This window comes from Galeopterus variegatus, unplaced genomic scaffold, assembly GCF_000696425.1.
Source record: "Galeopterus variegatus unplaced genomic scaffold, G_variegatus-3.0.2 Scaffold709, whole genome shotgun sequence".
NCBI lineage: Eukaryota > Metazoa > Chordata > Mammalia > Dermoptera > Cynocephalidae > Galeopterus > Galeopterus variegatus.
This window is the reverse complement of record NW_007726820.1, coordinates 526285-539103: the sequence shown is the minus strand read 5'-3', so window position 1 is coordinate 539103 and position 12819 is coordinate 526285. Positions and strand designations below refer to the sequence as shown.

At 48.8% G+C, this 12819-nt stretch overlaps 1 protein-coding gene across 1 annotated transcript; it reads right to left on the bottom strand.

Annotated features, from left to right (window-relative positions):
- Window positions 1-6569: 6569 nt before the first annotated feature.
- On the bottom strand, window positions 6570-7556 carry LOC103589630 (14-3-3 protein zeta/delta-like). Its single transcript, XM_008571661.1, has 2 exons — window positions 6947-7556; window positions 6570-6688 (listed from the first exon to the last, which is right to left on the bottom strand). The coding sequence occupies exons 1-2, from the start codon at window positions 7467-7469 to the stop codon at window positions 6570-6572; spliced, it is 642 nt and encodes a 213-aa protein (XP_008569883.1). The 5' UTR covers window positions 7470-7556.
- Window positions 7557-12819: the final 5263 nt, after the last annotated feature.

Genomic DNA, 12819 nt, shown 5'->3' with positions numbered 1-12819 from the left:
TTGTCATTTCTCGCCCATTCAAGAAAGCTTAGCTAGATATAAGTGAGATAAAGTGACATGACAGAGATAACCTTCAGCAGATTCAATAAAAAGAAAATAATCCCCAAGCTTCAATTTTTTATTATTAGCCACAAATTGCTTGTAACAATCTTCCATCTGATGATGACACATGGTTGCTGCTTTGCCTGTGCCCCCACATCTGAGGGAGGGCAGGCACAGCGCCCAGGTGGAGGCTGGCTTACTGCTCCTGGATGGGGCACACCGTCCCTGGCAGTCGCAGGGAGTCTTGCCAAAGGCCTGGGGTGCAGGGTCACCTCGTACTGACCCTGCCACCCCTGGCTTAGAGTCCCTGGTCCATCTGTTATAAGTTTGTTGCAAACACCCTTAACTTTCATGCCTCCTCCCCCTCCGTTAAACTCTAGTGTCCTCCACTCTGTGCGAGAGGCCAGACGGACGTTGCTGGAGGAAATGCGCTGCCTCCCCAACACCGTCAGGAAGGCCTCGTGCACATTTCCCACCTCCCCTGCTCGCACCGCATTCCTCCTCCACCCCAGCACTTTGCTTTTCTCCTTTGCGGAAAAAATAGAGACCATTAGACGGGACTCCTTCACCAACCCATCACCTGCACCCACCTGCAGCTCACCCCCGTCACAATGGAGGAACCGTCCCTGTTCCTGTCCTAGGTCAAACCCTCCTCTTGGCCTGTGAATCTTCTCCCCAAGTCCTGTGTTCACATTTTCAGCTCTATCTTCCCCTGAGCTGCAGACTCGTATTAAGCCACACTTGGGTGTCCAATGGGCAGAGGAGAAACATGGCTGAGTTGGAGAGATCAGCAAAGGGGAGAAGCCATGGGAGGACATGTTCACCAGGAGGGAGTAACCCACTTCCTACCAAACACCTGCTACATCACTGCAGAAGGGTTGCGAATGGGGGGGGTTAGGCAAAGGCCCTTCTAATTCTGTTCCCCATGGACAGCACCAATGGCCTCCCTTTGGCCTCAGAGATGACTCGCCTCTCTGGAGGTGGCTTTGGTGCGGGCTCTCTTCCTGCACAGGTGGGAGAGTGGGGCCAGGCTCCAGAGCTTGTCCTGCTCCATCTCAGAGATAGCAAATTGCTCAAGGCCCAAACCATGCCAGGGAGGATTTGCAGACAGGCCTTTGTTCTGGGTGAGGAGGGAGAGTTCTTGCAGAGGAGCCCCTCCCTCCTGCCCCTCCTGAGGGCTCCAGAAGCAGCAGAGGCAGCTCTTCAAGAAGCCGCCTGGTGATGGAAGGGGTAGGCTGGTTGTTCACCCTGGTCCTGACCTCTCTCCAACTCCCCACACCATCCAACCAGCTCTTTCCTTGGCCAGCATCTGGGAGCCAATTTATTCAAGCCCTGAGTTTTGTTTCGTTAAGGACTTTAAAATGTATTAAGAAATGTGCAAAGAGCTTTGTCATCACTTTTCCTTTCAAACGTACCTAAGCAATTGGATCAGGAAGTCCCTGCCTGCCTCTTTCTCTGGCAGACTGCCAGGGCCAGCTGGATGTCCCAGGCTGGGGCAGGGAGCTGGGGCTCAGTCCCCTTCCAGTCATTCCTCTTGCCACTCAGCCTTGGCTGTAATGATCTGAACCAGGAGAAGGTGTATGTGTGTGTGTGTGTGTGTGTGTGCAGGAGTATTTTCCCTCTGTTCTCTCTGTTTCTTCACTCGCTGTTTTATAGGAACTAGAAGTGCCAGGAGTCAGAGCCCAGGACATTAGGCTCCCCAGCACCCTGAGTGCCCACCACAGGGCACAATGAAGACTTGAGTCATGAGGGTGGACTGAATAGGGAGGACAGACGCCCACCTGCATCCATCTCACTGGGCCTGTTTTGGATACCCCACCTGGGACACATCCTCAGACAGGCTGCAGGGCATAGAGCAGAGGTGGGCCAGGGTCTCTCCTGAGAGTTCCTCCCCTGGCTGCCCAGAGGATGATTGATGTCACTTCCTTCTGAGCTCAAGCACTGAAGAGAGAATGCTTGTGTCAAAATAGGTTGAGAGGCTGTTATGGGTTCAGTAGTGTCCCCCCAAAAAGACAGGTTGAAGTCCTACCCCTGATACCTCAGAATGTGGCTTTATTTGGAAACAGGGTCATTGCAGATGTAATTAGTTAAGATGAGGTCATCCCAGAATAGGGTGCATTCCTAGTTCAATATGACTAGTGTTGTTATAAGAAAAGGACAGAGCCACTCAGCTGAAGACATTCATGCGACAACGGAGGCAGAGATTGGACTGATGTATCTATAAGCCAAAGAATGCCAAGGATTGCTAGCAACACCGGACTCTAGAAGCCAGAGACAGTATGGCCCTATCAACACCTTGACTTTAACCTCTGGCCTCCAGACTGTGAGAACGATACATTTTTGTTCTTTTAAGCCACCCAGTATGTGATGCCTTGTTATGACAGCCCTAGGAAACTAAGACAGGTGGAAGCAACTTTCAGTCCACAGCACCCGTTTAAGTAGCGCTGACATTGTCTGTGCCCTACCAGTCAAAGGTGCCAATTCATTCTGGAGACTCACTCTACTCCCAGAAAGCCCTCTATGGGACCTGGTCACAATCAGGGCAAGAGGCGACCCATCTGATGAACCCCACTGGGCTTGAGGTCAGCGTTTGGAGCTTAGTAGACTTGGATCCTAGTCCAAGCTTTCAAGCTCTGGTGCAAAGCCTCATTAGGAGCCATTCCAATTAACTCTAAGTCAATGTGGTTCATACTAATGTCTCAGCATAATAGCAAATTAGTATTGGTCACAATTATTATTCAGAGTTGACTCGAGAATATTTGACACTATGAATGTTAAGTGCTGAGGGCTGAGGCGAGGGCTGAGGCAACGAATGAGGCATCCTGATACCATCCAGCATGTCTCCATCCTGCTGTAAATGCCCCATTTGATCCTGGATGTGCAGACCCGTCTCCTTTGCCGTGCATCACACTTGGGGGCTCTGCTGTACAGCTGTCATGTGCACTGCCAACCCTGTGAAAATTCAGCTTTACCAAAACCACACCTGGCTAATCTGAGAAACAAATCAAGTCCTCAGTAATGGTAATAAGCCCCATCTGTTCACCTCCTTTACTGTTCCAGACAATGTTCCATTTACCCTCACAATAATTCTACAAGGTGGACTCTTATCTCCTTGCTACAGATGAGGACACAGCAGCTCAGAGAGGTTGAGGATTTGACCCAAGGTCACAGAGCTGGTAATGGGAAGAGCTGGAACATGAGTCCCAGTCCATTTGACTCAAAAGCCCCAACTCTCTCCTCTCTGTCCTGATAGGGGAGTCACTCTGCCCTTCTCCTGGGACAGCTGCCTTCTTTCTGACATGGCCCTTTTGGAAAACCCTAAACCTTAGAAATTTTAGGCAGCATGATATGCCATGGATGGAAAATGTTGGACAGGCAAGTCCTTCTGGAGCAGTCTTCATGCCTATGAATTCAGAAAAGTCTCAATGCTCACTTCTGGGTCTATTTTTAGCTCCTCTTAATCTTGCCAGTGGCCCAGGTGTGGCCCAAAACTCTGTTGACTCTGGCCTCCTTGGGCAGAGCTGCCAAGCAAATTGGACTCTATCTATTGAAATGCTTGTGGCATTGGAGATGAGGTGATTTTCCCCGTTAATTCTAACCTGTCAGCTTTCATTTTTTTCTCTGAAGCCTAAATATCAATGAGTCGGCTTCCTAAACAAAGGGCCAGCACCGACTTTGACTCCCCTCTTTGGGTTAGAATCATGCAAGGAGCCAGAATCAGGAAATTAGGGCTTGTGTTTGTAGGGGAAAGATTGTGGGGTTACATAAATTATGGGGAACCTATTCCATGGAAAGCTGTGGAGCTATTAAAATGCTGATATATTTATCAATATGAAAAGGTGTTTACAATATTTTGTGGAGCAAAAAAACAGGTTAAAAAACTGTGTGTAGCATTATCCATTCTGTATTTAAAAATCTATACATCAAAATTATCGAGAAGGCATATTCTTAGAAAATTATAATTGTTATCTCCGGGTGGTGAGATTTGGGGTGATTTTATTTTCTTTTATCTACTTATCTGTTTTTTTCTAACTTTCCCCCCAATTTAAACATAAAGGGGGGATGCAGGGGAAAAAGACATATGTATGTATGTTTAAATTTAAACATAAATTGTCTGATAAGTGTAGAGCTGTAACAATAAAACTTGTTCCCGAATTTCAGTGAATACTGATCTCTCGAATCAGTTACGATAAACTTACATTTAAATGAATTCTGTGCTGGGCCGGCCCGTGGCTCACTCGGGAGAGTGCGGTGCTGATAACACCAAGGCCCCGGGTTCGGATCCCACATGGGGATGGCCGGTTCGCTCACTGGCTGAGCGTGGTGCTGACAACACCAAGTCAAGGGTTAAGATCCCCTTACCGGTCATCTTTTTAAAAAAAATAAATAAATAAAATAAATGAATTCTGTGCAGACCCATATTCTATTCATTTTTACCTCTTTTGAAAAACTTAAAACCCACAGAAAAGTTGCAAGTATGGTACAATCAACACCCAAACTCCTTTTGCTTAGATGGATTGATTAATATAGCATGTTTGCTACATTTTCTCTCTTCCTCTGTGTGGCTATATTTCTTTGTAACCCCATCATCAAACACTGTATTCAGTGAATAGATGAATAGCTGGAGTAGTGGGACGGCCAGTCTGGCAAGGACAGAGGAGGTTGTGCAGTGGTTCCTGCCTGAGGTCAGTGGGGCGGCTGGGGGAGAACCGGAGGCACATGGGCATCCCGAGCAGACAGTGGTGGGAGCAAAGGCGTGGCAGGTGTGCAGCCGCACAGAGCTGGCCGACAGGGAGCGGGAGGGCAGGCCCAGGTGCAGCTGGAGGCAAGAGCACTGCAGAGACCCCAACGGTCTCAGGTACCACCCAAATGTGTCAAAGTGGGAAGGCAGCCACCAAGGAGAGTGACCCAAGCAGTTTGGTGCATTTTAAAGATCCCTCTGCTGCCGTGATGAAGATGGACTCTAGAGGTACGGAGGGAAGGATGGAAGGGGAGGACCAGTGACAAGGCTATGAAAGTGGTCCAGGGCAAAGACAAGGAGGCTTGGACAGGTGGGAGGGGCCAGAGGACAGAGAATTGGTAGCTCTTGAAGGGACTGCCTGGGTATGGCTCAGTAAGGAGGCACCCAGGCCAGCTTCCAGGGTGTGGCTGGGAAGACAGGAGTGGGGGCCAGTGCTGTTTCTGTAGATGGGGAACACAGGAGAAGCCACCGGTGGGGGAAAGGGAGTGGGGAGGTGCCGATGTCAGTCTTTTTTTTTTTCCATTCATAAAACTTTTATTCCACTTACATGAACTTAATACACATGTTCTTGACAATTATGCTTGGATTGTTCATGAAATTTCATAAGACATTAAGCACAGCTAGCCATCATCTCAAGTTATTTCCCTCTTAACTATTTTTATAGCACATGCACGCATGTTAGGCAAGTATCCAAAAAAAAAAAAAAAAAAAAATCACAAAAGCAAAAAAACTAAAAAAAAAGTTAAATACATGGATTTTTTCTTTTACTGCTGTGTTTGATATACATGAAGTAATGGATGTCAAACAATTTATTTTTACTGCATCTTTACTTTTACATTTATTCTTAGGTTGCCTAAAACATTTAAATACAAATAAAATGAGTGTAGCAAAAATAGTAAAAGCAAATAGCAGGTAACTTTACAAGTGGTGGAACGTGAACTGCTTCTGCCCTTATCCAGAGTAAGCTGGGTCACCACTTCGTCTCGAGGAATGCATCTGCAGCTGCAGTCAAAGGTGTGCACGCTGAGGTTGAGCCTTCCATGTGTACACATGGATCAACGTGTAGCATCCAAGTGATATCTGTTCCTGCCACAGACTTCTAAGTGCTCCAGACCTTAAATTACCCACAATAACTACACTTCTGACTGGAACCAATTGTCCCTTTCATCCCCCACCAGGACAAGCCAATATGTAGGCAGTTTTCTTTGCTTAAAACATGGAAGCAGGGGCCAGCCCGGTGGCGCACTGCTACAGTGTGCCGTTTGGGAGCACGGTGGCGCTCCCGCCAAGGGTTCGGATCCCACATACAGACCGGTTCCCGCTCACTGGCTGAGCGAGGTGTGGGAGCAACACCAAGGGTTGCGATCCCGTTGCCGGTCCCGGTACGGTACGGGCGCAACACTGAGGGTTGCGATCCGTTGCTGGACACGAAAAAAGACCAAAAGGGAAAAAATAAATAAATAAATAAAAATAAACACGGAAGCAGTTTTAACTCTGGCCCTTGTGAAGCCACAATATACCAAAAGCACTGTGCCAAAGAATTTTAGCTTACATAAAAATTCTGCATCCCCATATTGGCCACCTCAAGATGAAAATAACTAAATGTTAACTGGCTCTACCCCCCTAATATTACACATAAAAACCACAAGGGAAATATACATATTCAAATAGAAGTAACATAAACCTGTCATAAATCGTAAACAAAAAACTATTTGTGGGAAAGCATGGATGACAAATGGCCTACTGTGTAAATTTTAGAATGCGGCAGACAAAAGTAGAAGGCCGATTAATTTTCCTCTTCTCCTGCTTCAGCTTCGTCTCCTTGGGTGTCCGAGGTCCATAATGTTAAGCTGTCTCTCAGTAATTGCATTATTAGCATGCTGTCTTTGTGTGATTCTTCACTTACTTATCAAGTTCAGCAATGGCTGTGATAGAGTTTGGATGTTGTCGTCCCCCCAAAACTCATGTGGAAATATGATCCCAATGTGGCAGTGTTGGGAGCTGTTTCAGTTATGGGGGAAGATCCCTCATGAATGGATTGATGCTCTCCCTGGGGGGAGTGAGTTCTACCCCCACGCCAGAAGCAGCTGTCCCGGAATCGTAAGCCAAATAAACCTCTGTTCTTTATAAATTACCCAGTCTCAGGTATTCTGTTATAGCAACACAGAAATGGCCTAATATAGGCCTCCTCAAAAGCTGTCTTTGCAGGAGAGCAGGGCTTCTCTGAGGAGTTCAGAATCTCATCATAGCACACAGAGAAGGTAAGGGCCAGACCCAATCTGGTAGGATGCGTTGGCTGCATTTCCTTTTTGCTGATTTCAAAAGCTTTTTGGTATGCTTTCTGTGATGGATCCACGATCCCTTCCTTGTCATTACCCTCAGCCAAGTAATGGTAGTAGCTTCCTCTCATTTTCAAATACAAGACTTTGCTCTCTGCTTGTGAAGCACTGGGAATCAGGAACTTTTCCAAAAGAAACAGTACATATTGCAGATATCTCTTAGTTAGGTCGAATTTTCTCTCTGTATTCTCAAGCTGTTTTTTCTCAGCACCTTCTGTCTTTTGTTCAATACTTGAGATGACCCTCCAAGATGACCTACGGGCTCCTATGACATTTTTATGAATGACTGAGAGAAGATTCCTCTCCTCATTGGATAATTCAGCTCCTTGCTCAGTTATGGACTTCATGCAGGTGCCATATCATCACATGGCTCAGCCGAGTACAGCCAGTTTGGGCTTCTACACCAGCTCGTTTTTATCCATGACTGGGTGTTCTGTGTCTGAAGCGGGTGGCAGCAGACAGACGGGAACTCAGCAGTCTCTGGGTGGCGGTGGCGGTAGTCAGACTGAGACCCTGTGCTGACTTCAGTTTTTGACACACTGTGGTTCAGAAGCCCACAGGATATCCAAATGGAAATACCCAGCAGGCGATTGATTATGCGTCTGGATCTCAGGGCCAAGAACAGGTCTGGAGATGGAAACGTTGGAATCAGGAGTCTTATGGGTAGGGTGAACACCATCTTGGGTGGTGGGGGCAGCTTCTGTTCATGCCTATGATCTAGCATACTTATTAACAGCTCCGCTTTCATTTGGCCAGTTTGGACAATAATTTATGTTAAAAAAAAGGTGGGGGGGGAGTTGCTCCCTGTATTTACCTGACACTCACCACTCCCTGGCCTGGCCCTGTGGCTGTTTTAATTACATGTGGTTAATTACTAGGGGTCCATGTCTTCTATTCTTGGGTATCCCCCACTATGCTCCCTTGGTATTTTTCAGGTAGATGGTGCCTAAGAAATACTAGTCTGTCCTGTGGCTGAGAGAGCCATAGCACCCAATCTACTGTGGGGAGAAGGTAGAAGAAGCTCTGGGTTGCCTTGCTGGAGGCTGGTGGACTAAGATGTCCCCTTGGACCAAGCCCCTACTAGGTATGGGATTTAGGAAAAGTCAGAGAGATGAGGAAACTCTAAAACATTCCCTGTTCTCACAACTGGCCCGCCCTGATCTGTTCCCACACCCCCTGCTCAGGCTATGACAGCTGGAGTGGGCTTGTAGACCTATCCCTCACCATGTATCCTCAGAGGCGGTGTGGCTGCCCGGCCCTAAATGAGTGCTTCTGGATCCCACCCTGCTGAAGAGCCACACCCTGGCTGTCGTTGGACGAGCCTGTCCACCTTCGCCTTCCACTGTTCCCCTTCATGTGGCCTTTGCTCCAGCCAAACAGCCCCACTTGCCTTTCCCCCAAACACATCCTGACCTCTTTTGCCTTTGGAACCAGGAATGCCCTTTTTCCATGCCCTCTTTCCTGCCACCGCTATGTCCACCTGTTAAAATCAACCTACTCTTCAGCACTGACTCAGACATGGCCTGGTGCCCCAGGACACAGTCCTGGATTCTCCCTGCTGGACACAACACCCCCTTCATCTGGAATGCCTTGTGGGCCCCACTCACTCAGGGTTTCATCTGGGCTCTTGTCTTACTTACTCTTTGGAACGCAGAGTGAAGGCACTTTCTTTTGCATTTCTCCACAATGCCAAACGTGCGAATGATTACTCCATAATGTGTACAGAAAGTGTGCGGAATAAATTGCCAGAGGTTTGGTCTCCAAAGAGGGCACCACTGAGGGTTACGGAGCAGGGACAGCAGGGTGAAAATGGAATTTGCATGCATTCATTCATTCAGCAAATATTTATTGACAACCTCTATACTGGATGCTATGTTACATAGTGGATTTAAAGTAATAGTCACCACTTTCAAGGACCTCACTATTTATAAGGCAGAGGGAAGTAGACAAACACATAAACAAAGAGGGACCAAACAATACAATGAGTACTTTCATAGTAGCAGAATAAAGTGCACAGGTGGAGGAACTGATTCTGTCTCATGGAGTTGGAAAGACCTTTACTGGGAAAGTAACATTTAAACTGGGTCTTGGGCCGGCCCGTGGCTCACTCGGTAGAGTGCGGTGCTGATAACACCAAGGCCCCGGGTTCGGATCCCATATAGGGATGGCCGGTTCGCTCACTGGCTGAGCGTGGTGCTGACAACACCAAGTCAAGGGTTAAGATCCCCTAACCGGTCATCTTTTTTAAAAAAAAAAAAAAAAAGGGTCTTGAAGCATACATAGGAGTTTGCCAGGCATCAGGAAAAGGGTACTTGTTTAGAGGAAACCATAAGAGCAAAGGCACTGAGGCCCAGAGAGGCTTGAGTAGGGGACTGGACAACACTCACTGGGGTAGAGGGCAAGACAATAAGCCCGGGAATGGGGAGACAGGGAAAAGCCAGGGGGACAAAGCAAGAGAGGAGGAAAGGGGCCCAATGTTGTAGGCAGAGGGTAGGTTTTTAAGGAGATCTAAGTCATAGTGGCGAGGAGTGTGGAAGAGAGGTGGTCCTGATGCGCAGCTGCTCTCCACCCCTGTTTGCCTGGGGCTGCCCTAAACTCTCAGTCACGGCTGCTTTGCTTTGGATTGTAGGCCCCTGTGGGGAACTGGCCACCCCAACCCCTGAGCTGCCAGCAGCTGCTACAGACCTCAGCCATCTCCTCACTTACTCTCCTGGACAAGCACTCTGGAACAGTCCTGAACAGGGCTGATTTCCAGGCTCAACCCTCCTCTGCCACCAGCAGGGAGATACCAGATGGGCAGGGCTCTTTCAAGTGTGCAGGAGATGGTGGGAGCCCACAGGCAATATCTTCCCTCCCAGGTATCTATGCTTGGCAGCCTTACCTGTCTCCAGCCAACCATATTCTTGCAGATGAAACTGGCAGAAGAAAGGAGCTGAGCTCCTAATCTGCTCCCTGAATTTTTTAAAAAATCACAATTTTGATGTTTCCCATTCTGCTGGGTGATGCCATTAGTCTTTGTTCAGTGCTCCCTGCATGGTTTTGGTCAGCTTTGGTCAGGGAGCCTCTGCCACTTACCAGTCCCTGGTCTTCACTAGCCTGCCTGCAGAGCAGGTGGGCCTTCCTGTCTCACTGTGAGTGGTCACACAAATGGATAGTGTCACTGTTGAATCTGTAAAGGGAGTCCAGGTTGTGAAGTTCCAAAAGCAAACATCTAAGGTTGCAGCGTGCATCCCCTGGTTGTGGGGTGTCACGACATCACGTCAACTTACATCCTTGTGTTTACTCAGTATCCTCTCTGTGGCACAACCTCCTGGAGGATGGGGAGGGCTCCCTGCCCTTCTGGAGCTTCCCAAATAAAAAGACAAACTCACAACCTGTTAAATTCCAAAATCAATGACACAGTGCTGTGACAAGCTGTTGGCCAGGCCAGGCGATTTGCTCCAAGCATGTGCAAAAAAGGTTTATTAAAGGAAGGGCTCTAGGGCTTTCTGCAAGATGGGCTGGGAAGTGGGGAGGGGACTGAGATGCTTCAGAGAGGAAGGAGACATAAGGGGTGCAGGGGGAATTTCAGGCTGGAGTAATGGTACAGCCAGAAGGCTGAGGGGAGAGCTCAGGGACACCGGTGGTGGGTCAGCCCAGAGGGTGTTGGGAGACCCAGGGAGTCTCGGGCACCTGTCCAGTGAGTTAGGCCCTTCAGTGTGCAGGAGAGGGGACACAGGCACAGCCAGTCCTGGCTTTGCCACTCATTGGATCAGAGCAGAGGTTCCCAATAGGAGGACAAGGGTGCTCTTAGAAAACATACACATCTAGAGCTAGTCCTCCTGGCGGACGTCTCTGGGGCACGGCCCAGACACATCTGTGTTTTAAACGATCATTTCTGAGGCAGGGGAAATTGTTCAGATGGCCAATGTGAAGGAATTCCTGGCCAGCCCAGCACTGGCCTCCACAACCAGAGCAACCAGGGACTGAGGATTCATCTCACTGTGTAGCCTGGGCATCTGAATCACTGCACTATGCAGATCATTTCAGAACAAAGCAGATGCTGGGGTAGAAAGACTTATTGGGCCTGAATGAGCCAGATAATTGTAGTGCTGGTGATGCCCTCCTGGTAAGCTCTGGGTGGTGAGAGCCCATTAGTCATGGGTTGGGGTAAGGAGAGGTGGTTGAGAAACAGGGAATAAATAAAAGGAGTGAGCAGTTGTGTCTCCAGCAGGCCTGCAAGGGGGCGGGGGGGACTGCCAGTGTCCCAGGCAGGGCAGCTGAGACATGAGTCACACCCAGAGACACTGACCTGGCAGCACCCAGCCTCTCGAGGACGAGGGAGGAGGCAGGCGCTAGGAGGCTCTGAATGTCAGGCTTTGCCTCTGGCTATATCCTTGAGCTTGAGATCTTTGTCATCTCCTATCACTAACCTTGGCAAAGCTACAAGACTGAGAGACCTCTGTTCACAGCTCTTCTGCCACTCTTTCTCCCTAAGCCATCAGAAGCTCTACTGCTGACCTAAGAGCCGTGACCACCCAGGCATCGTTCTGACCTTCGGAGCTGCTGCACAGGACAGCGGGGCTGGTGTGTGAAGACGGGAGGCAGGAATGATGTCTGTTACCACATTCTCAGCAGCCTGCTTCTCCCCAACGCCTCAGTTTGCTCTGTTTCCTCCTCATGTGTGACCCCTGGACCATGGAGGAGGTCTTTTCTAAAGTGCTCAGGAGATCCAGACTCCCAGCCCTGGACGATGTGGGCAGCTCCTCAGGGCACCAGCAAAGCCAGCTGTTGTCGGTGACATTGGTGACATCATCAGGCTGGCCATATTGTGCTTGGAGGACCAGGGCCCTTCCCTTCCCTCTGGGATCTACTTAGAGGGAGCCAGCCTGAGGCCAGCATCCCTGTTCAATGTCCTCCTGTCCTTCCAGATCTTCCTGGTATTGAGCACTGGAGTTAGTGCCCTCCTTTTTCTCAGCTCTAGATCACGACCTCTGCCCAGCCCAGCCCCTTTCCCTCCCCCAGATCTGTTTCTACACCCTGCTCCATGCCACTCTTCAGCCTGGACTCAGGCAGATCTGAAGTTTGAGGCCGAGTGTCCAGCCTTTAGCCTTTCAGGGGCAGCCCGGGAAGCTGATGTTGGAGGTCTTTTGCCAAACTTGGCAGAGAAGTACTGAGTCCGTATAAAGTATTGAAAGCTCTTTGCTGCCTGTGGAAGGGATTTTTATTCTCAGGGATTTTGCTTGACTGTTTGGGGCAGCTGTTTGGCTACCTGAGGGTTTACTTATTTATTTATTTTTACACTGTAGGTGTTTACAGTGTCTACACACTTACTTTTTATTTTTTTATTTTTTCCTGGCGGCTGGCCAGTATGGGGATCTGAACCCCTGACCTTGGTGTTATGGGGCTGTGCTGTAATCAACTGAGTAACCGGCCAGCCCACACTTACCTTTTAAAAATGTCCTCATCTAGAACAACTTTCTTTTATTTTATGTCTAGACTTCTTTATCTTTTAAGTGGGAAATGGGGAGACCACCATAAGGGGCAATTGTGAGGCTTGCCCATGCTCCAAGTAAGGGACACGAGACTCCTGTCCCCCCTATTTGCCCCTGCATGTTTCTTCCAGAACTACAGAGCAGAGCTCGTATACCAACCACAGACAGGTTCCTTGACCTTGAACCAGGCAAGGCTGACAGCCCTGGAACAGGAGTCTGCTGT

Coding starts and splice junctions, on each gene's coding strand:
- LOC103589630 (XM_008571661.1), bottom strand. CDS start 7,469: ATGAAGTCCATAACTGAGCAAGGAGCTGAATTATCCAATGAGGAGAGG. Junction 6,689..6,946: donor CTATATTAGGCCATTTCTGT/GTTGCTATAACA, acceptor GAACTTGATAAG/TAAGTGAAGAATCACACAAA.